Below are 24,206 nucleotides of genomic sequence, written 5' to 3'. Positions count from 1 at the left end.
AAAAAGAGTAAATCTACACAATGTGAGCAAAATATCTAAAATATATAGGGGGAAATATAATTATGATTTCCCTTGAACTTGCAGGAGTAAATCAGATTAAAAAGAGAAAAAAGATGTCAAATATAATATTAAGCTTCCTGAAATGCGTTGAATGAATATCTACCAAAAAGTAATGCGTAAAAGAAGTCAGAATTGAGTATGAGACAATATAAGCATTATTAATCAGTTGTTTTAAATTGTAGGGGACAATACGAAGTTACTTGGGTTTCTGTGTGTGCTTCGGTGACAATGTCTACGTGTGTTTTTTTTTTAAGTTTTTTTTTTTTTTTTTTTCATGAACAAGGAAAAGTTGGGTGTTATTGACCCTGCCTCCATCCTGCGGTCCATCCACTCGCAGGCCTCCTCCCGCCCCCTCCCGGCGCTGCGCTCCTCTCATCAATAGGGAGCGCATTTGAATAATGTGTGAGCACTTGGACTGGAGCCAATCAGCTGTCAGAGGACCGTGATAAATCGCAATGCATTATTGATAATAATAATTACGCTGACATGCGCATTTCTACTTGAGGAGCTAATTTTCCGAGCTGAAGAATTTGTGGAAGAAGAGGAGGAAAATTTGTTTGGAAGTCTTCGCTCCTGATGGTTGCACCATGTCGAGGCGCAAGCAAGCCAAACCGCAGCACATCAACTCCGACGAGCCTGGATCGGCAGAAAATGGTAAGTTTACGCACACAGAAAAAAAGAAAAAAAAAAGTTCAAAGAGTGCGAGCTAGGCAGAAAATGTAACCTGGAGCTTCGCCATGCCATGCGAAAAACTACCGACATTTATCCGCAAAAGTTTGGGTTTGACTTCACATTGCTCCCCTCGCACTTTGACCTGTTACTGTTCCTTTGGATTGACCAGGTTTTAAACTCCGCTCCGGTGCTCACACTAAATCCGAAATAATTATTTTGTAATAAAGTACAGGTGTTCAGCTCCGAATTACTTTAGTCCAAATGAAGACCCCACTCTGTAAATACCACATTTTGCGTTTTACCTGTAACATTTTAGACTGTTTTCCGTTAAAAACGTAACAGTTGTGGTGATTTTGACCTTTTCAACTGTTGCAAATTCCACTTATAAACCTTTTTACGCACGGCTGATGCGCGCAATATCAAGGATCGCAAAGTCTCTTTGAACTTTATTTTGATTACACTGAAACTTTTCTTTATTTATTTTCGTCCTTTTTTCCCCTCATGTTAGTGCATTGTGAACTTTGTAAGAAACTGCGTGGCCAAAAGGCACATTTTTTATAAAGTTTTCATTCATAGATTTTCCAAATTTGTACAATTACGCATCAACTAAAACAAACACTCAGAGTCGATATGAATGAAGGAATTGTAACATTTGGGTTGTCGCGTTATCAATATTACTTTTAGGTTGCACTAGTTTACTTTTTTACTGTACTTGCATGTGTTTTTGGTAGTTCATGTTGATAGAAATTGTTTTCAAGTTGCACCCATTGGAAGTTTAAAACAAAGGTTATCCGAAAACTGTATGAAATGTGAGTCTGGAGTAAGCTGACCTAAAGGCAATAAATCCCCCAGTTTAATGCATGACTGTTTCCTTTCGTACATATGTGGAGAGGTGGGGGATGGAGCAGTGGCCTTTTTGTGGAGACTGGGTGGGGGTGCGTTTTGGTGTTGCCATAGTGCAGCCGTCGACCTCACCTTTTACAATGACAAAAATTAGTAATGTGATGTTTTTACACCAAGTACACTTTCTGATTTCAGTCAGAACATTTGCATTTGATGGATAACATTCTTATACCCAGGAATTGAATGTTTAGTCTGACCTCGTGTCATGTACCCCACTAAAGGTGATCAGGTCATGCGCCGTCAAGTGGCAAAGTAATGCGTTGCCGACCCATATTACTTACTCAGTGATAAGCTGATTTTGTTCTGAGGTCTAAAAATGAGTAAGGGGTGATATTTTTTACTGTTCAGATTGAAGTTAATTGTCTACTTAAACAAAAAGAACTCATTTACTTGAAACCACAGAAAAGTGTCTTTCTGATTATGCAACTATTTTTATAGTTTCTCATGGATGAATGAAACTTATGACACCTCTTCAATACCTCCTGGTGAGCAATTAACAAGTCTAACAGTTTCCTCAGGCAAATGCAAACAGGTGGTCTGTTCCTTTTCTTTAAGTCATTAGCATATGACAATAGACCAAGTTGTGAAATGGCTTCTTGGTTGGAAGACAAATTAAAATGCACATTTGGAGCACCTATCAGGCTTTCACACTTTGAGAAAATACTTTGAATGCTGTTATACAAGAAATTACCACTCTATTGTTTTCTCCAGTCTATGTTTCTCACCAGAAACTTTATTTCACACCATCTGGGGCATCCAGTTTTATGTAAAGTGTTTATTGCAGGAACTTGCGCCTGAATATAAATATTGGGATGCATCTGGCCCCACAAAACGCCACTTCAAATAGGCACTAAAAAGTGTCATTTTGAGTTTATTGTTGGGCAAGTTATTTTACAAACATTGTAATCTGTTGCCTTTGGGTCTTTTGTCTTCCTGGACATTGTTCTAGGTATTATTAAAGGTAAATGGTTGCCCTCTGCTGGCCTTATGGACAAAAAGCAAAGTTAAAGTCAGTGCAGTGAATTACAGGAAAAGAATGCATGTAATGGACCTTACAAGATTATCTAACACAACAGTTTCATTATTCTAAACAATAGAATACCAATAAAATTAGGCCTCAAAATATCACTATTTTGCATCTTTAAATATTGTATTGTTTTATATTGTTTTGCTCAGATATCAAGATTCTGTATATTAATTTTCAACTTGTCTTTCTTTCTTCTCTATTTTTTTTTTCTTCTTTACTTTTTAGGGACTGTTGGGGGTGATCAAGCTGAGGAATGTGTAAATGAAATGAAGCGATTCAGAATGGACGAGACCAGAGTCTGCACCAAGTGTTGTGCTGAATTCTTTGACGAAGCAGAATTTATTGCACATGAGAAAAATTGCACTAAAAGTCAGCAAGTAGTGATTATGAAAGATGGAGATGGCAATGATGTGCCTGAGGAATTTTCTCATGGATCTCCTGAAGGCCTTAACAGTGACCATGATGATGGCCAGTCCAGTAGTCATTCCCTATCCAACATCAACACAGACCAGCTGGAAAGAACAGAAGAAGAGACCAGTATTAATGCAGAGGATGCAGGACAGCAAGACCAGCCAGATATATCTACCGTTGCAGAGATGAATTTCACCACCTCACCACAAGACTCAAATGTCACCCTTGAAACCATGGCTGACACTAAAGTGGCCGTCTCTCAACATCTATCAAATAACACCTCTCTGACTGCATCACAGGAAGCTCTCCAGGCCATCCCAATGATCCTAGAACAGTTGGTGTGTCTCCAGCAACAGCAGCTACAACAAATCCAGCTCACTGAACAGATCAGAATCCAAGTAGCCATGATGACTCCACAGAGTCTCCAGTCATCCTTAGGAGCATCAGTAGATCCACTGAAAGCCCTTGGTGCACATCTCTCTCAACAGCTCTCTGCTGCAGCAGCCCTTATTGGAAAAAGAACAGGCAATCAGAGCCTTTCTGTGGAGGCAATGAAGCAAGGTAAACTACCTCTGCCCACTGGTACCTCTATAACTGGAGGACTGGGAACCGTGGCCACAAAAACAGACCTTCTGAAGGGCATTCCGGATTTGGCCAGCCGTTTACCAGCACTACTGCCCCAGTCACCTGGAGCCATGGGTTTCCCTAGCACCTTTAATAGTATCCAAGCAGGAAATGATTCCTCTAAAAAAGGAAAGACCAAAATGCTCCCCCTCCCACCAGAATCCAAAAGTGGGGATTCATTATACAAGCACAAGTGCAAATACTGTGGAAAGACCTTTGGCAATGACAGCGCTCTCCAGATACATTTACGTTCTCACACTGGAGAGAGGCCCTATAAATGTAATATCTGTGGGAATCGCTTCACAACCAAAGGCAACCTTAAAGTACATTTCCAAAGGCATAAAGACAAGTATCCCAATATCACCATGAACCCTCATCCTGTGCCAGAGCATCTTGACAATATTCCTACCAGTAGTGGCATTCCCTTTGGCATGTCTGTGCCTATGGATGAATCAAATATGACTGACATTAAACCTATGCTTGGACACCCATCTGCTGGATTCCACCCATCATCTATACCTGGATTCAAGACAACATTTGATGGCTTTGGAGGTGACCCATTTTCCCAGAGACCGTCCACATCAACAAGTGAAAGCTCTCCACTGGATCCAAATCAGAAAGATTCAAAGGATCTCCTTGGAGCACTGCAGCATATGAATGGTAATAGCCTCTCTGGAGAACAAAGCTCTGGAACAGCCAAACTTCAGCAGATGGTGGATGGCCTGGAAAAGAGAACCAATGACCCCAATGAGTGTGTGATTTGCCATAGGGTGCTCAGCTGCCAGAGCTCACTCAAAATGCATTACCGTACACACACTGGTGAGAGGCCTTACAAGTGCAAAATCTGTGGCCGTGCTTTCTCCACTAAGGGTAACCTCAAAGCCCATTATGGAGTGCACAGGGCTAACACTCCTCTTAAAATGCAACACTCATGTCCAATCTGCCAGAAGAAGTTCACAAATGCTGTGGTATTGCAGCAGCACATCCGCATGCACATGGGTGGGCAGATCCCCAACACCCCAGTGGCAGAAAACCAGTTTGAAGCAGCAGAAGCAATGGAGTCCTGTCTCCCTGATGAGAAGTCTATGGATACCAGCAGTTTTGATGCAGGCATTGAGGAACAAGAACCAGAGCTGAACCCCCAGAAGATGGATGATTCCTCCGAACCAGTTGCAAGTGGTTCAGAGGAGCAGAAACAAACAGCTCCTGCGGCATTTTCCAGTCTAGACGTTTTGAAGAATCTCACCTCTGCCCTTGCACTGAAACGCCAGAGTAGCACAGCTTCAGAGAGTGAGGGACCCTCTAAAGAATCCCCACCAGCTCCTAGAGAGCACGAATATCCGAATGGTCGCAGCCCAGCCATTTCAGACTCCGCTATATCATTCCACTCATCTTCACCAGTAAACAATAACAGCATGGGTACCAGCAAGTCTCCCGAGTCTGTTGCTGATGAGTTTGCCAGCAGTGCTTCGAAACAAGACTCTGATGGTGGTGCTCAAGATGGAAATGAGTCAAGTGGAGCCCTTGACCTCACAGCTTCCAGTAACTTTACCCCTAAAGCAATTAAGGAAGAACCTTTCACAAATGGAGACTATGGTGAGTAGAGTCAAAATATTCTGAGCATGTCAAATTGAATACTAGTTCATATCTAATCTAATCTAATCTTTTGCCTGTTTTTTTGCCCCTTTTTATTCACCAGGTCCTAGTAACATGCCTTTCATGAGGATACCTCCAAGTCTAGCCAGTCTGGAGATGAAGATTCCTCCAGAGAATCCTTTGGGGTCTCAAGGATTGTTCAGCTCCCATATGCCTCAGGGAACAGCCATGCCATCCTCCAACTCCACTGCACCGAGACGATCAGCTAAGCAGCATGTGTGTAACGTCTGTGGCAAGAACTTCTCATCTGCCAGCGCACTGCAGATCCACGAGCGAACTCATACAGGCGAGAAGCCATTTGCCTGCAACATTTGTGGCAGAGCTTTCACCACCAAGGGAAATCTAAAGGTAAATGAAGCCGTTATCTAACTTTTATGAAGACTAGTTATAGTCAGTTTCAAGTGTTATTACAGTGTTTGAAGTTAAGTATTTTGAAGGGATTAACAGTAACTGTTTTTACTTTTTAGGTGCATATCGGTACCCACATGTGGAACAATTCTTCACGCCGAGGCCAGCGTCTGTCCTTGGATAATCCCATGGCTCTGATGGCAATGAGCACAGAGGCTAAAATGTTGCCAGAAATGATGCCACCCTCAAAAGAACTGGCTGCTCCACCACTGAATTTTGACCCTTCTCTGTGGAACCAGTATGCTGCTGCCTTCAGTAGCGGCCTCACCATGAAGGCCAATGAAATTTCTGTCATCCAGGGTGGTGGCATCCCACTTCCTGGGAGCCCTGCTGGTGGGCCTCTGATTGGATCCACTGGAGGGCTGATGAAGATGGATGGATCCCACTCTGGCTTGCCGGCCACTATCGCTGAAATGGAAAAGAACAGCTCTGACAGTGTGCCAAAAGCACAGTTTCCACATTTCATGGAGGAGGGTAAAATTGCCGTTAATTAGGCCTTTACCTGCCCATCAGTGTATCACCTTAACTGTTTTTGAATGTCTCCTTACAAATGAGGTACAATCAACATTGAGAAATCTTGTATAATTGAACTCAGTTTGGTTTTAATTTTTTCTTCAAAATTCATAGTAGCTCTCTCCCTGATCCAAACATCTCTCAAGTGTTATTTTAGTTTACCATGGTATAACTACTGTAGTTGTATTTTATTTTATATACATATATATTCACACATGCGGGTATTTTTTATTTTTTTCTTTGACTTTGTTTTCGTTTGACTGTCTATTCAAAAGTTTGAATGTAGAACCTACTTGAAACTGCTTTAATTCAGACTGTCTCCCTGGTACTGAGAAGGATTTTGACCCAAGAGAAGTTGTTTCAGGGCTAGACTTTTAAGGACAAAATGTCACTGCTGAGAAACAATTGTATATTTAACCATGTGTCTATATGTGACTACTTCCTGTCGTGTGCCATAGATTTTATGACATCGTACAGTTTTGTTGTGGTAAATGTCATTAACATGATTAGATTTGAAGCGGCCTTTTGATCAGACTGGATTGTTCCGGCATCTTGTGTCTTAAATCAAGGTGCAACCATTCAATCAATAGTTTCGTATAATAGTGATGAAAAAACCTGGCTTACATATTTCGTCGATCAGTGCTAAGATACAGTAGTTGGTGACTTCATTTTTCCAAGTGCCTAACTGTACTTTTTGCTGTATGTTTCTTTGATACTGCCATAAAGTTAACATTGGCTGGTAGATTAGTATATTAGTATGTTGGATTGTGTAGCATTGCATGTGCTTCATATTTTCAGTTTACAAAAGTCAATCTCCCCTACATATATTATACTTAAAATCTACTAAGTCAGTTTAGTTAGGTGAATTTTGAAGGCTATTGTATGATTAAAATTCTCACCTGCACTTTATTCCAGGTTTTTAGTAACATTTTATCATTTCATTATAACCGCTTCTGAATGCTCAACAAGGGAAAGGGCAAATCAACCCCCCCCCCCCCCCCCAAACTTTCCTCCTGAAGGATTTAGTTTGACTTAAAGACCAGTTATAGTAATTGTCAGACTTCCTTCTTAGGTTATCATTTTGTAGCATTAATTTATTTATAATACATGAAGTGCTTGAGTGTAGGGGGTTAGTTCTACCTCGTTTAGATTATAGTTGTCTTTTACGCCCTCTGCTCTCAATGCAATGTTCTGTACATGTTCGATACATTCGTGAGTAAGCGATAGATTTTTCATTTTCAACCTGCTGAGTTGAACAGTAATGAATGTATCACTGGACACTTTACACAACTCAGAATGGTCAGATTGCTTGTAGGCCCCTGCTGTACATTCCTTACCAATATGCATTTGCCAAGTTGTGCCTTTCTTTAGCAAACCATGTCAAAACTGCTTTCAAGGTGTCTGTACAATTCAAGTAATGTTGAGCCAGTTTGGCCTGTTTACAATGTAAATGGTTTTTTTTTTTTCTTTTTTTGGTTTTCAAATGTTTTCTTCGTGTAAATGTTTTCTGATTTTGAAAAATAAAATCAGGGTCACTTTTTCAGTTTTTGTTAAATGCTTTTTTTTTTTTTCCCCCAACTTAAACAGTATTGCATTTTAAGACAAAACTTGTGCACACCCCTCCCTACAGCATGGATGCATTTGATAAAGTTGTAGTAGTCACTGAACTGATTCCCCAGCTCAAGCCCCGGCAGGCTCGCGTGCACTTAATCCCTAATTTACATTAATTCACCTTCAAGCGATCCACATAGAAATACTTTACTCTGTCTTGCTGATGCTCTAGTAGCTATTAATCCTTTCCCTTTTGCATCTTCTACGAAATGTTATTTGCATCCACAGCTGAAGCATGCTCACCATGTCCATCCTCAATTCTAATATGGGTCAGCTCTACTGGCCTTTTCCTGAACAATTCTGATGATACAACACTATGCATTGTCATTCCATCACCAGAAACAGCCATTCAGTGAGACAGCACATGCAGTACATAGACATTCTTGCAGCAAAATAATAATTTATGCATATGTGATTTACATCTAACAATTTGGTAAGTCTTGGGAGTCTGTTTGACAGCTCTTCTGTGTGGTGGGCTCATACTGGACCATTGTGCTATATTATTAAAAACTTGCATATTTAGACTGTTACAATAACCAATCCAACATGAACCACATGTAGCTTTTACATTTACCAACACTTAAATAATTCTTTTCTGGATTACAGTGTCACAAGTAATTTTGTCAGAAGTTATACTCAGTTATAAACAGTGTACCTGTCTGCTGTAGGTAAGTAGTTTGTCCTGATAGTGAAAGTAGGTATCACTATAATTTTCTAAATTCTTATAACCATGAGTTTAGGATTCAGTGGAATTCTGTGTTATATTATTAGTTTGTCTTTATGTGAAGAAAACGTAATTTAAGCACTAAATCACGGAGTATAATAGACTTTTAAGCATTCTAATGTCTTCAAATATTTATTTAAAGATAAACTTTTATTTATCTGACTTCATACACATATAAACATACATAACTCTTCTGACCCCTTGTGTCATCACAGATACACATACAGATCAACTTTATTGATCCCCATCAGGAAATTCACTCTTTTAATCAGCTCAATAAAAAGGAAAACCAAACAAAAAGGGAGCAAAGTAAACTTTGGATACCATTCATGTGAATTACTTCATTTAAACATATTTTATCATGTTTTATGAAAAACTGGACTGAATAGTTAATAATATGTTTCAGCAGGATTTAGGATCATGTTCAAAACATTCTGCTAGTGCTGGCTAATGTACTGAATTGACTTTTACTTAATATTCCCATATTGTTCCTCTCAGTATATTTGTTACTTGACTACAAACTACAAAATGCAACCCATTTCTTTGTTATTATATGTATGCTGTGAATTTGTTTCTCTAGTTAAATAGAAGAGGCCTGGAGATTTAATAAAGAAACCGACCTGAGCAATAAGTCACTGAAAGGAGTCAAAGGTCTTGTTGCTTAGTTTAGAACAGGACTCCTTCCACTAGAACCTGGAAGGAAGCTGCTTTGAAAACATTCCAAAAGACGACAGGTTGTGTGAACTGGTTAGACTGATTGACAATGAGAATGAATCAGGTTTTCTTTTGCTATGAGTTAAGAATGTCTATTTTTAATTAAATGTTTGCTCACAATCCAGAATTTTTTGTTTGATGATGACAGGATGGAATGGTTGTTTAAGCTTAAGGTTCTTTTAAAGTTTGGAGATATTGTCAGAAACATTTGTGTCTTAAGGAGTATAAGATTATAATTTATGATAGGTCTCTAGTTTTCCTTTTTTGTTGATTTATGGTGTATTGAAAGTCCATCGTAAAAAAAAATCTTACCGATCAAAAAAATCAATCAGTCAATCATTCATAAATTAGGCCAATGTTTTGTCTCAGTGTAAACAGAAATCTGGGCCGATTGCAGATTCAAATCATCCATTATGTGGACAGAAATACTGGGACACATCACACCTACAGTTTATAGGATTTTCCAATCCAGACAATATGAAATGTTATCATGATAAAAAATGTTCATGGCAGTCATTGTCAATAATTATGATGAATGTCAAATCAATATTTCTTTCAAGACTAAAGGTACCAATCTGGCTTATGAATTTGCAAAGTGTGAAAATTACACTGAAAACAATAAAGGTCCAGGATATTTAGTTCAGGGGTCACATATAGCCATATTTGATCTCAAGTGGGTCAGACCACTGCAATAATAACATAATAATCTATAAATACTGTTAGCTGCATGGAGAAAGAAGTAATTTTTTTGAAATATTCACCCTTCTAAGTCAAGATCAGATCAGATAAGATAAAGTTAACTGCCCACTTGTGTTGGAACTACAGCAGAGCCAAATACAAGAAGCTGCAGGTTGCATGCAATGATGCACTGTGCTTACTGTTGAAAGTCCCACGGTGGGCGAGTGCAAGTCAGCTCTTTGCAAAAAATAACGTTCCTGCTCTTGATGCTGTCATCAGAAACCTGATGTACAAATTCATAGGCAGACTGAAGCTGTCGCAGAACAAAATTATAGATGCAGTTGACAGACTTGGGGAGAGCAGTGTCAGGTACACATCTGGACTTTAGAGGTACAGGAGACAGTGCTTATATGTGCTGTAGTTCAAACTTTTACTGTAAATTAAAAAAAAAAAAAAAAAAGTAAAAATTACTGTAAATTTATACTGTATGTGTGTGGTAGTTTTATTGTTATGTTGTTTTTTATATGGACCTCTGTGTCTGAGATAAGGATTGATTGTTCAAGATAAAGATAAGATAAGATAAGATAAGATAAGATAAGATGCAAGAAAATGTGGAAAAAACTAAAATTACAAGAAAAATAACAGGAATAAATCTCTATAGACCACAGGTGTCAAACATGCAGCCCGGGGGCCAAAACTGGCCCGCCAAAGGGTCTGATCTGGCCCCTGGAATGAATTTGTGACATACAGAAATTACACTGACGATATTAACAGTCAAGGATTTTAGAATCTTTTTAGGTCAATTCAATCTCATATGGGTCAGACCAGTACAACACTATCATAATAACCTGTAAATAATGAAAACTACAAATTTTTCTCTTTGTTGTGTAAAAAAAAAAAAAAGAGTAAAATTACACAAAAATGTTAACATTTACAGACTAGCCTTTTACAAAAAATGTGAATAAAATGAAATTTCTTAAGATAAGTATGTGGACTTGTACCAATATTCTGCCTCTTACTAAATGTTAAGTGTATTTGTGGATCCACTGTGATCTGTAAGTTATGATTCACATGTATAAATGATAAACTAAGGCATAATATTGTTCAAATTGTACTTATTTTCCTTAAGAATTTTCTGGTTGTTCATATTTGTTCATGTTATGTTCAAGTACGGTTCGTACATGTAAACATTTTCATTATGCAATTTGACTTTTTTCACTGAAAAATATAGAAAAAAACTTTGGAGTTGACATTATTTATAAGTTCTTATCCTATTATTTATATTATTTTACTGGTCCGGCCCACTTTATATCATTTTAGGCTGAATGTGGCCCCTGAACTGAAATGAGTTTGACACCCCTGCTATAGACTATACATACTTACATAAGAAATAGAACTGCAGTATAGGAAGTCAATGTATATTTATTTATTACAGTGCACTTAAAAACAACCTCAGCTGACAAAAGGACTGCACATCAACCACAGAATAAAATAAAATCAATAGACAAGATTTAAAAATGAATAAAAAATACATATAAAAATAAATAAAAACACACTAAAACATACAGTAAAACAAGTAATACATCAAAATTCTAAATTGTGAAGTAAAAACAATGGAAGCCACAGGTAGGTGTCTATTTTCTGCTCATATTTGTTGTGTTATTGTGTGCCAGTGTGTGCAGCCTGTGTGTGCTGAGCTGGTGTCCGTCCCGGTGCCTCCTCACTGCTGTCAGTCTGTATATGAGGCGGCTCCGGAGCCTCCGCCCAGAACCGCTACAGCCGGGCTGCCTGCCTGTCTACCGCGTCCACCCTCTGTACCAGGGGCCGCAGGAATGACCGACAACATCCCCCTCCAGCCCGTCAGACGGCCGAAAAGACACGACAGTAAAAACAGAAATGGGTAAGGTCATGAAACAGCGTTCAAACATCCATGCTAAGCTAACACTTCATCATGTACCGCTGTTCGGCTTCTGCTTGTGTCAGTTTTATTATTTATTCGTTTCGATATTTACCTATAACTCAATATTTTGGGCTTCACAGGATAAATATATCTCTTAAAATCTAAAATAGGGGTTAACACAGATAATAAATACATGCTAACAATATATTCGGCTAATATCATTGTTGCTAGCTTTAGCTTTTATTGACATCCTTGTTCCGGGGTTCAGTTGTAGCAAGTGCATTGACGCCCATGTCAATATTTGCTATGGTGACTCTAGTGTTCATTCTGTCAAAAAACCACTAACCAAATATAGGCCCAACTAAGAGTTCTGTGTCCTAAAATGATGTTTTAAGTGTTATTTTTGCAGTAAAGGGCAGGGCTTTATTGAATGATGGAGAAACATGTAGTGTACACAGAGCATGGATGATAAACAGAAATGCAGTCCAATGATGTCATATCCTGTAATGAAACTGTGCAACAATCAGCAGCAGTGGAATAGCTGATAAGATGCAGAAAATATAGGTCTTTACCTATATAGAAATCCACCATTTATGCATTACATCATTTCATCTTCTAATCAAAACCCTCCATAAGCATAGTGCTGATTATTTAATAGCTGTCCAATCCATAGGTCATCTCTGAAGGGTTTCTGGCATTTAGGAACTACATGAGGACACATGCTTTACACCCGATGCAGTAGTTATTGTATGTTTGATTTTTTTCCTGAATATAACTAACGCAGGAGAACCAGATTTAGCCAATAAAGTGGAGTAGGTTTGGTGTATCACCCTCTGCTAGGTAAGCACAATTTGACTTGAAGAATTGACTGCAGGAGAAGTAGTAGCAGTAGATGTCATGCTTGGCAAACAGCCTTTGAACTGTAAATATGCTTTATTTGGTCCTCCTTAGTAATGACATTTAGGAAGAATGAGTCAACTCTAAGAAATTTACCAGTTATTTTCTGCCTTCACACCAAACAGAATAACATTTTATAGTTGTGAGAGGCTTTGTATTTCTCACATTGTGTATATTTTGTTTATTGTCTGCTTTATGATCTGCAGAGTAGTTCAGTTATTAATCACTTTGTAACTAGACTCTGGGAATTGCCATGGAATGTGTTATTTAGGTAGGGAGTGGCTACATTTCCCCAGATAACGTCATTTTTTTTTTTTTTTTTTCAGTCCTACTCATTCCAGACTGTATTAATCCCAGCCTTGTCTGTTGTGTGGGGTTATAGTTATACCAAGCTACACATTAACAGAGATGTGAGATGAAATGAATTAACTACTGTTATTTTAATGCATACAATGCAACACTGACGGTTTACATACATAGGATATTCAGTTTTCTGAATATTGTGAATATTTTTTAATTGGATTAACATCAGGAGGAGAGAAACACTGGACCCTTGTTTATGGCACTGATCGTGCCCAAATACTGCATATGTTTAGGGTAAAAAAATATTTAAAAAATTAAATAGTAGTATACTTGTGGTTCACATACTCCTTGGTTCATCAGTTATTTATTTATTTATTTGTTTGTTTGTTTGTTTGTTTGCTTGAGTGGAGGGTATGTGTTAAAAATTATGTCATAACTAATCAACTCAATTATTGGACTATATAAATTAATACAAATACACATATCTAAATACATATATGTATAGAATAAAATTACATGTAAAAATCAAATTACAGTAGTAATAGTAAGTAATTTTTTTTTTTCATTCTACTTTTGTATTAATGTAAATATTTTTATAAATACCAAATTTCTTATTTTTCTCCTTATACTTAATTTTTCTCTCATTTGTGGTTTTTCTACCTGCCTTTTTCTCAGCACTTGCTTGTTGTATGTTGCTGCTGTTAACTGTGAAATTTCCCCATGGTGGGATAAATATAGTCATATCTTATCTCATAAATAAATCTTAATCTTCAGAATGCTGTCAGTTTTTTTTTTTTATTTCTGTCCCTCCGTTTCAGGTGCTGCCCATGGTCGAGGTGCTGTGGCATGGGTGACTTCCGTCCCCGCACAGTGTGGCTTGGCCACCCAGAAAAGAGGGAGCAGAGGTACCCCAGGAATGTCATCAACAACCAGAAATACAACTTCTTCACCTTCCTGCCTGCGGTTAGTGTCAGTCAAAGGTTACCCCACCATCCTCTCACCTTTTAACCCCAACAGCTCCAGTACTTACCTCTCTTACCATGGCCTCAAGTCTATGTCACTTTGCTGAACACTTGTTTTGTTTTTTTTTTCTTTCATATATTCATAATAATGGGGATTTGATTGTCAGACAGTTATCTTGTGAACCTAGTTTTCCAGTGTCCGAGCTTAAATAATTGAAGTTGGACATCAGAAGACTGGAAAGGTATCACAAAAGAGGTTGAAGTTAACGTCTCAGTTGTTTAACTTATGCATATTCTAATCTATGTTGCGTATACTCTTATAATGTGTCTAAGAAGGACTATTCTAGCTGTTCCCATTTTCAGACACATTGATACTGGATACATTTTTACAGAAAAAAGTTATTTTTAAATACAATTGATCTGCTAGTGAGGCTTTGTTTGTTACCTAAAGTTAAGTCACATATATTTCACTATTTAAAAACAGTTCCTTAAAGTCTGATGGGTATTTTTTTGTTTTAATGATCTTCAATTAATATCAAGAGCAACATATCCCACACAAGGCTGAGCCAGCTCCACAGTCTCTTGGCACCAGATCTTATGATCATATTTGCATCCTTAGAACGACAGTGAAAGACCTGACATGGATTTGAGATTTCGTACCCGTGACAATATGGGCAGCAGTCTCTAAGCTGTGTGCTTTTGACTCTCGCATTTTCCTGCCCTGATTTACATATGCATTTGTTTTCCAGACATCTAGTTGTCTTAAGAACTTATGAGTTTTTTGTGTATGAAGTCAGACATTGAAAGTAGCTCAAATTTGTTTGGAAAGCAAAGGAGAAGAGCAAGCATGTTTGCAATGCAAATAATGATTTTTGTTATTTACTTTGGTTCATGTCAAGAAGTACTCAAATATATTCTTACCTTTATGGTTTTGTGCAGACTTTCTTGTGTCTCACTCTCCTCTTGTGAAATGACAGAGTAGTAAAGTGAGCACACAGGCTTTCCTTTGTAGTAATTTTACACAGTGGTGGTAATGAAATTGGGCAAAGTTGTAGCATTGGTGTTGATTTTAGGAACACTGATGCAAGAAAATCTACTTAGCTGTTTGTCTGATGAAAGAAACCTTTGATAGCCCAGTTAAAGTAATCCAGGATACATGAGCATTTTGCTCAATAGACTTTTATTGATGGCTCTCAACAACTCGATGTCATGCCTGAAGGAAATTTCAAAGACACGTAGGTTTACATTTATCCTAAAAGGTTTACCAAAACCCATCAAGATGAGAGCTGTGTAGATACAGTATAGTCCATTTTTTAATCAAAATCTAGCCTTCATGTCATTAAAGTATACAGTACAGTAGTTTATGCCAGACATTAACACAGACACTGCATTAAATATTAAATACTTAATATTAAGCTTTGTACTGCATCCTTGTACTGGGTGAAAAAAAAAAAAAATCTAATCTTGATTTTTTTTTTTTTTTTTTCTTTTTTGTTAAATATTATATACAATTTATAATTTTTTTAAAATTGTTTTGCCAAATCTGACTGGAGAAACATTTTTACAATTAATTTATTACAAGAATCAAGCAAGTTGTTATTTTTGTTGCAAGAAATCATCTCAAGGAATAATTTAAATTTTGTGATTTAAGCTTATTTTCCCAAGTTTGAGAATGCAAAACAACAATTAATGTAGTTCATTTGATGTATTTCCCACCCCTGCAGCATCTGAAATGTGTTTTTTTGTGTTCACAGGTGCTCTTCAATCAGTTCAAGTACTTCTTCAACCTGTACTTTTTGCTTTTGGCCTGCTCTCAGTTTGTCAATGAGCTTCGCTTAGGAGCACTCTACACCTACTGGGTCCCTCTGGTATGCAGCGTTTTAAAAAGTCTCATCCCTATTATTGTTGTCAACTAATTCTATCTTGCTTTAATATTTGTGATTAACCAGTACTACTAAATGTATAGAATTTTGTTTTTTCATTTTTACCTACATAACTTCACTTTGACACTTTACAGGGTGTTGTTTTGCTTATCACCATTACAAGAGAAGCAGTTGAAGAAATAAGATGCTACCTACGAGACAAAGAAGTAAACTCTCAGATTTATAGCAAGCTTTCAACAAGAGGTGAGCAATAGATGCTTCTGTTATATTTAGTTAATATCTAAACCTTGTTACTTATTTTTCTCCATCAGCCTCTATGAACTGTAGGAGGTTGATCCTGTTAAAGCTTATTGGGGCTAAGGGAAATGGTGGGTAATTTAAAGCAGAGATGTAAAAGTGTACATAAGAGGCCTTGGTATAAAGTGCTACCAGCAATAAAACGCAGGAGACCTCTTGTGGTTTCCATCACTTTGGTGCTTTGATGTGGCAGCTTGTTTTACCCATAAACACAATGACTGGTTGCCTCCATGATAGTGGCCCCCGTGCATATCTGCGGTTTGTTGAAACTTTATGGTGTCAGATCTTGGCATGTTGTTTGTAACTGCAGACAATCCTAACTGGAGTTGTTTTTGTCAAGCCACAAATGTGAATGAGACATCTGCACAAAACCTTTTATTATAAATCAAAACCTGGCAGCTTTTCCTGCTGTTGTATGTTTGACAAATGGAAGCATTTTTTTGTCTTCAGTTGCAGTGTCACTGAAATGCAATCTTCTAAAATCTAACATTTTTGGCAAAGTATAAAAAATTTTGAGAACAAATGTGTCCAATGAAACTAATGCACTGCAAAATTAATGTGCTTTAATGTCTTACATATGCAAAGCCCAGAGGTCACACCACAGGTCAAGGGTCAGCGATCTCCTCCAAACAATTTTGCCTGTTCATTCCTAATGGAATGAGAGAAAAGGCTCAACTCCCCCAGCATTCTTTAGCATTCTTTCAAATCTGCATGGAAAACTACCTCCACAAATTCACTGGAGGGGCTTCTGAACTGTGCAGAGCAACAGCTGACATTTGTTCACAGTCTCTAAGGCCACATTTGGTTAAAGAACATACTCTTGTTAGTGTGAGAAGTTTATTTAGTTGCTTTTAGCTGAAATTTTTATGAATGTGTTTCATCATATAGTCAACACTTTATTAACTGTAAGAATTTTTTTTTTCATATTTCAGGTACAGTGAAGGTTAAAAGCAGCGGTATTCAAGTTGGAGACCTCATAATAGTAGAAAAGGTTTGTGCTTTGTTATATCTGCAAGTAGTTTTGCTTTTTAAGATTGTCAAGTTACCGTTTTTATGACAGCAAATAATAAGGTTATTCTTTTATGCTGGACTGGTGGCTGAGCTGAAAGGAGTTAGTAAAGATTTTGTAATTTTGTGATCAATTCAGAGATTCAGCCTGTCAAACTCAATGCATACCTGACAGATGTGAACTTAAAATGCCCTTTAATTAGATCTTAAACACAAATTCAGTTAAGTACTGTTTATTGATATTTTTTTCACAATTGTTTAGTCCCACTTAGCGAGAGGTCTGTGGTGTGGCTTTTCTCATGGAAATAGTGGGTTCGCTGTGGTCTTTGTACATGAAATATGAGAAGTGGGTCCTGTCTTCAGTTTCCAGCTGAGGGCTTCCTTCTGAATCAGTCATCTCAACACAGCTGAAAGAAAGGTCACATGTGTTGTCTTAAACATTTTACTAATGACTGAGTGATTTAATGTTATGTGTTATACAGTTAAAGACACGTTTTACCCACCCATTAAGGTGAAACTAGAAACTCACAAAAAATGCCTTAAAATGTATAAACAGTGTTTGAATAAATTATTCATTCATTTTCCAGCACTCATTTAATATTATTCTATGCACAGGTATACATTTTTGGAAAGCTGTCCTGATAATTTGAAAATGATGAAAATATATTTTCCATTGGCTCTTGAGTAATGGCATGGCATGACCGGGTCAGGCTGAGTGTAGAATATGGTCAGGGTCCTGTTCAGGCCACGACAGGATGATTTGCTGGAGGGCTTATTATTTTGACTGACTGGCGGTAGGTAATGTGGCACATGAAACGCCACAAGTCTTAGTTTACTCTAGTTAAAAAGCAGAGGAGGGAAAAGTCCGGGATCAGGAAGTAATGTTGATGTCGTGTTTTTCTTTCTGCCTTTCTTTGTAGAACCAGCGTGTTCCTGCTGACATGATCTTTTTAAGGACCTCTGAAAGAAATGGTAAACATCTGCTGGTCATTCATCCAGATCTCCACAACAGGCTTGCTAGCTGGGGAAATGACTTGTTTAAAAAGGCGCTGAGGTGCAGGGATTAGCCTTGAGCCAAGACAGGAAGTCCAACTATGTCTAAATTGTGATTGGGACTAGTACTAAATTATCAGTCAAAGTGTAGAGTTGTATGGAGCTGCATGTAATGCTGAGATGGACGCTGCAGCCAAAACAGTGCTCTCTCTTTATCTTTGTTTATGACATACACTCAGACTAATTTTGTCTTTCAAATGAGAAGATAATGAAAAGGTAAATCAAGAGACATAAAAATCCGATGCAACACCATGAAAGACAATGGCTCATCCGAATAATCAAATATGGATTAAGACACGACTGGTCAGTGATAATACAAACTCTGTAAATGGCATTGCACTGTTTATTTGCACATATACAAAATATATACAAGTCTATTCAAAATAACAACCTGTTAGGGAACCTAGATGCATGTTGTTGTTGCATCTTCCTGTTGACGAAAGAAAAACACCAGCTTTGTTTTACTGGAAATAGTGCTTGGTTATCTCTCTTCCATGTGGAGGCCATTAGGTCAATTATGAAGGACCTAGGCCAGGGCTGGAGTTTTGGGCAGGATGACACATGCAAGCTGGATGGGGGAGGGGCTTTGGTGGGAGCCTACATTTCTATCTCAATGTGAAACCTACAGTTACAATATATTCTGCTCAGTCCCCTTCACAGACAGGACCATCCATCACTAGTGCCTCCAAATGTGTGTTATTTTTATTTATTTAATAAAATATTTGACAATAGCCTTCAGTATGCAATAAACTATAAACTGAGCAGTCATTAAGAGTAGTAATCTTGGTTTTGCTCCATCTTAAAGCCAATCTATTGTTGCCCTCTAGGGGTAAATGTATTTCCATTTGGCATCAGTAGCAGCTCTTGCCCTGTCCTCCTTTAGGTTCCTGTTTCCTGCGGACTGACCAGCTGGACGGAGAGACGGACTGGAAACTACGCCTCCCAGTGGCCTGCACACAGAGATTACCAACTGCAGCTGTGAGTCATAAAATACAGATGGAAAGGTAGCAGGGATGCAGGAGAAAATTGTATGTTGCGACACTGCTGTTACACTTTTGAATTGCCTCTTTTTGTGCAATTACTGGCAGAGCTTTGATGAACACAACAGTAATTGCACATCTTAACAATGGGTTAAGAGAGGCAAGTCTTTCATTTGGACAGAAGTCTTTTAACTAGAGTGCAGGGTGGTCTGATCATCAGAGAGTTTCATGACTAAGAGGTCAAAGCTTCAATGCAGGCCTTATGTACAGAAGTGTCTGAATAATAAGATAGTCAGAAAGTCAGTCTGTTATTTTTTGAATTTGATCCAAAGTATAGCTGAAACACCTTCTTAATACATACACAGTAAGACACTGCAACCTTGATGTCTAGTCCATTATGAAAATATGTTCATAATAGCTCTGTAAAATTACAATAAAGTCAAGGAGATATTAACTTTCCCAATTCAATGTGTTAATAAAGACATAACCATCATGTTAACTTTGTCAGGTGGTGTTCATTTTGTTAATGTGACACATGCAGTTTTAGATAAGCAACAATTTAAGCCTCGTGTAAAAGTTCCTAGTGCTTAAGCAATGCATATCATATTAATGTATGAGGTATATTTGGGTTTTATTGACATTGAACTACTTGGTTCCATTAAGTTGTAGAGCATGTATTGTAAGTAATTATACTTTTTTCTTTTGTTCAGACAAGGTATACTTTTTAGATGTTACTTGCTTGAGGAAGACTGGAGTCATAGTCGAAACTGTCAAGCAGGTAACATCTAAAAACTATACCTTGTCTGAACAAAAGAAAAAAGAAAAGTATAATTACATTAACAGGCGACAAAATGAACGTCATTAGCTGTATTGTAAGTAGTTTTGGGTCTGCAAACTGAACATAGGCTAAGGACAATTTTCAGACCATAAAGTAAACCTGTCTCTATAACTAGTATTAGATCTTATGTAATTATGAAATCATTTACATGTTGGTCATAGCGTGTTGTTTTATTTGTTTTGCAGGATCTTCTTCAGATCAGGTCATATGTTTATGCAGAAGAACCAAACATTGATATCCATAACTTTATTGGAACATTCACCAGGGTAAGTGTACTCCTGGCTCAAACTAGTTGCTCTGTTTGCAAGGCCTGTTTGTCTATGATAACATTTATTTGACTTCTGTAAGGTTATCATTCTGTTTATTTGTATGTTTGCTTAACTGTTACAGGAAGATGGAGACCCTCCAGTTAATGAAAGCCTCAGCATTGAGAATACGTTGTGGGCCAGCACCGTTGTAGCCTCTGGTAAATATCACACCTGTGATTCAGTGTTTCTTACAAAGCTGTGATGGACCTTTGCTTCCTTTGTAACAGAGGATTCAGTAACTGGTGAAACCAAATGCACAGAGAAAAATAATGAGACAGATATTTTGATTATTTACTGATAGCTCTAGGACAGCTCATGATAATGACCAGGAAAGACTTTATTGTCCATATTAGATGGAATACACGTTAACTCTGTTCCACATGTGTTATCCATTAAGCAATTGGAAATCTGGATCACATATCACAAATGACATTTTTCATTGAAGAAGTCTATTCATGTCAAGATTATACGTCTGGGAAACATCGTCTTGACATTCTGTGTTTCATGTTGTCTCTTTATTATATTGGTCTGAGGCAGTTTTTTTTTGGTCTTTTCTCTCACACACTTTAGGCACAGTGGTGGGGGTTGTGATTTACACAGGCAAGGAGCTGCGCAGTGTCATGAACACCTCCAACCCAAGGAATAAGGTACAGTAGTGTGAACCAGAGCTGCGAAAACCTGCATTTCACCATCTAGTGTGTTATATTCAGTTTTATTTAGTTGAAGAATTATATTTTCATGTATTTACTAAGAGCTACTGACCGTGGACATTCTTTTCCCCTTTTTTCCTTCTGTTGCTCATGACAGGTTGGATTGTTTGACTTGGAAGTAAACTGTTTGACTAAGATCCTGTTTGGGGCCCTGGTGGTGGTATCACTGGTCATGGTGGCACTCCAACACTTTGCCGGCCGTTGGTATCTTCAGATCTTACGTTTCCTGTTGCTCCTTTCTCACATTGTACCCATCAGGTGCGATCATCTACTTTGAACATGTCTGCAACTTCTCATTGTATCTACAAGTATGTCATAACAATGAATGTACTACTTTCTTTTTTCTTTTGCAGTTTGCGTGTCAATCTAGATATGGGGAAGATGGTTTTCAGTTGGATGATCAAGAAGGACTCCAAAATCCCTGGGACAGTGGTTAGGGCAAGCACCATTCCTGAACAGCTTGGACGTATTTCATACCTTCTGACTGACAAAACAGGTTAGAATGCCAGAGATTATCCTGGGAAAATAGCATATGTGCAAGAAAACCACTATACACTCTAAAACGAGAACTTCTAGTATTGAGGATTTGCAAAGGAAGCATCCAGTAGGACAGAGTTAAGCCATTTCCTTCCCTAGGGGTGGTTTGTTGTGTGGTGGGGTTTCGGCTCCTGTAGACATGCTACTTATTGGACTCATAAATCATAAAAGAGCCCAAAGTCTCTAATCCGACACCTCCACCAGTGCACTTCCTTAGGCATGAGGTGTTACCCATCAGATTTACAGCCCTCATGCCCAATAAACTGATCAGCCATTTCCCCATTCAGAGTGTGATAAGGCTAGTGGGGTCTGCAGGTCAGGTTAATGTATGTGCGAGGCCCCTCAGGTCTTTTTGATATACTAGCGGAAAATGCTTTTAAAGTGAGTGTGAGATTATAGAGGTTATGTGCAGTGTTGAAGGAACGGCTTCTGGTTTTCTCACCAATGTACTTTTTTGTTTTTTTTTTGTTTTTACAATTACCATATGTGACATACATCTTCTGTTTTAAATAACTGGTAAATGTTTATAGATCCCAAGCTGTGATAGGGCCAGAAACTGAAATTTAACACTAGACATTAGGCATTCTACTGCTTCAGTCAAACAATGTCTAAATCACCATTTCGTAACTTGTACTGTTGAAGTCATGTCATATTTAACACATGGAACAGGAATGACTCTCATTAAAATGTTGCTATTGTCACTAGTTTTGAAGTGTCAGCAATTAAACTTTATTGTCCTCACTAGGAACTCTTACCCAGAATGAAATGGTGTTCAGGAGGCTCCATCTTGGAACTGTGGCATATGGGATGGACTCGATGGATGAAGTTCAGAGCCATGTGTTCAGTGCTTACACACAGGTAAAAAAACATGCAGTCGTCCGTACAATAATGGAAGGAACCCTGTAAAATGGACACATTCTAAGCATTTAGAAAACAAACTGAAGAGAAATGTTAAAAATTGCAAATGCTTGGGAAAAGACTAAAGCAAACAGACTGGTGCATTGTTTTAAGAAACATATCAGTTTGTGATTATTGTTTGGCTGAATGCTTCCTGACCTCAGATGACACTCTTTGTCCCCCTTGACACCAGAGGTTAGTGAAGCAGGAAACAGGATTAGCCCACAAGCAAAGCAGTGACCGGACTCCTTTAATGACGCTACCATTAACCCTAGGAACGCACAGTCTTCTAAAAATAGCAAGGGCACAGTGCAGAAGCAAATTATTCATATTTTCTTAACACATCTGGTTCTGCTTACGAACCACTATCATTGCAACATTAATGAATCTGCTTGTTTTTAAGGCCAAAGCTGCATATTTCCCACAAAGAGTCTTATCTTTGTTTTTAAATCTGTTTTTTAGTGTTAATTTTTATTTACTACACTATAAAAAATAACCTTGATCTCAGAAGAAATGTTCCCGGATTTCCTTTTGTCAGATTGCTGTTTTCTATTCCTCTAATCACAGCTCTTTGTGTCATTGTGTTCAGCCCACCCATGACCTTCCAACCTCCAGGGCTCCGGCAGCCACAAAAGTCCGCAAGACCATCAGCAGTAGAGTCCATGAGGCAGTGAAGGCCATCGCCCTGGTGCACAACGTGACGCCTGTGTACGAGGCCAACGGAGTGACAGACCAGGCTGAAGCTGAGCAGCACTATGAAGACACTTGCAGGGTTTATCAGGCTTCTAGTCCTGATGAGGTACTGACCGACACCTCATTCACATACATGGCGGTCCTAAAAGGCAAAAAAGCGGAAAGTAACAGGCAAAGTACAATCACAGAATTTTGTCTTTAAAATGTATCTATTCATGTAATGGATGAAGATGAGGGCTAAACAAAAAAGACCAAAAAAAAAAAAATCACAAATTTTTGCATTTCATTTTCACCAAAAAACAAGGCTTTGAGGTGGCTGGGATCTGTAATAAGTCATCGCATTCCTCATGTATGGAGAAAATGATTTGCTACCCAAGGCATCTCTGTAGCACATAAAGCTTCATTTTTAATATTGCAAGACATACTTTGATTCAAAAAATGACAGTTTCTGCTACTGTAGTTCGTCTTATTTTGATATTTTGATCAGTTAATTCCAAATAATTCTGTTGGGTTTCTGTAAATTGGCTTAGAGTCTGGTTTTGACCAACTCTATATATAAAGTGTCATGAGATAACTTTTTTGTTGCAATCTGGCACTATATAAATAAAATTTGATTGATTGAGTGATTTAATTGGTTTTCCCCTGTAAGTCGCTTTGGAAAAAAAAGTGTCTGCCAAATGCAAAAAGAAAAAAAGAAAGAAAGAAATAAAAGCTTGAATCTTGAAGCATTTGACTTCCACTTTTACTAGGCTGACAGCAAAATGTACACTATATTTTATAGTATTCAAGGAAATGCGTACATACATTCAGAAAAATACCCACTGATATTCTTCACCTTGGCCTGTTGGGAAACATACAATTACTTAATTGTAATTCAGCATTTTTTTTTTCGAGGCCAAGCAAAAACATGAGAACAGCTTCTGATCTTGACATTAAGAG

General features: G+C 37.9%; 2 protein-coding genes across 2 annotated transcripts in view; both read left to right on the top strand.

The window, feature by feature from the left end:
* The first annotated feature begins 516 nt into the window (after nucleotides 1–516).
* Nucleotides 517–7,764, top strand: sall4 (spalt-like transcription factor 4). The gene is made up of 4 exons (XM_030137899.1): nucleotides 517–714; nucleotides 2,888–5,293; nucleotides 5,397–5,701; nucleotides 5,821–7,764. The coding sequence occupies exons 1-4, from the start codon at nucleotides 648–650 to the stop codon at nucleotides 6,253–6,255; spliced, it is 3,213 nt and encodes a 1,070-aa protein (XP_029993759.1). The 5' UTR covers nucleotides 517–647; the 3' UTR covers nucleotides 6,256–7,764.
* A 4,069-nt stretch (nucleotides 7,765–11,833) lies between these two features.
* atp9a (ATPase phospholipid transporting 9A) overlaps nucleotides 11,834–24,206 on the top strand; it is a 30,878-nt gene continuing 18,505 nt past the window's right edge. Inside the window, exons 1-14 of the mRNA XM_030139001.1 lie at nucleotides 11,834–11,901; nucleotides 13,920–14,064; nucleotides 15,818–15,931; nucleotides 16,081–16,189; nucleotides 17,176–17,234; nucleotides 18,172–18,223; nucleotides 19,188–19,282; nucleotides 20,308–20,388; nucleotides 20,513–20,588; nucleotides 21,001–21,077; nucleotides 21,238–21,398; nucleotides 21,494–21,636; nucleotides 22,423–22,535; nucleotides 23,164–23,373. Of these exons, the coding sequence (XP_029994861.1) occupies nucleotides 11,834–11,901; nucleotides 13,920–14,064; nucleotides 15,818–15,931; nucleotides 16,081–16,189; nucleotides 17,176–17,234; nucleotides 18,172–18,223; nucleotides 19,188–19,282; nucleotides 20,308–20,388; nucleotides 20,513–20,588; nucleotides 21,001–21,077; nucleotides 21,238–21,398; nucleotides 21,494–21,636; nucleotides 22,423–22,535; nucleotides 23,164–23,373 (1,503 nt within the window). The remainder of the gene's footprint in view (nucleotides 11,902–13,919; nucleotides 14,065–15,817; nucleotides 15,932–16,080; nucleotides 16,190–17,175; nucleotides 17,235–18,171; nucleotides 18,224–19,187; nucleotides 19,283–20,307; nucleotides 20,389–20,512; nucleotides 20,589–21,000; nucleotides 21,078–21,237; nucleotides 21,399–21,493; nucleotides 21,637–22,422; nucleotides 22,536–23,163; nucleotides 23,374–24,206) is intronic.

The sequence above is a fragment of the Sphaeramia orbicularis genome, chromosome 7 (assembly GCF_902148855.1).
Source record: "Sphaeramia orbicularis chromosome 7, fSphaOr1.1, whole genome shotgun sequence".
NCBI classification, from domain to species: domain Eukaryota; kingdom Metazoa; phylum Chordata; class Actinopteri; order Kurtiformes; family Apogonidae; genus Sphaeramia; species Sphaeramia orbicularis.
This window is presented reverse-complemented; position numbering and strand designations above follow the sequence as displayed.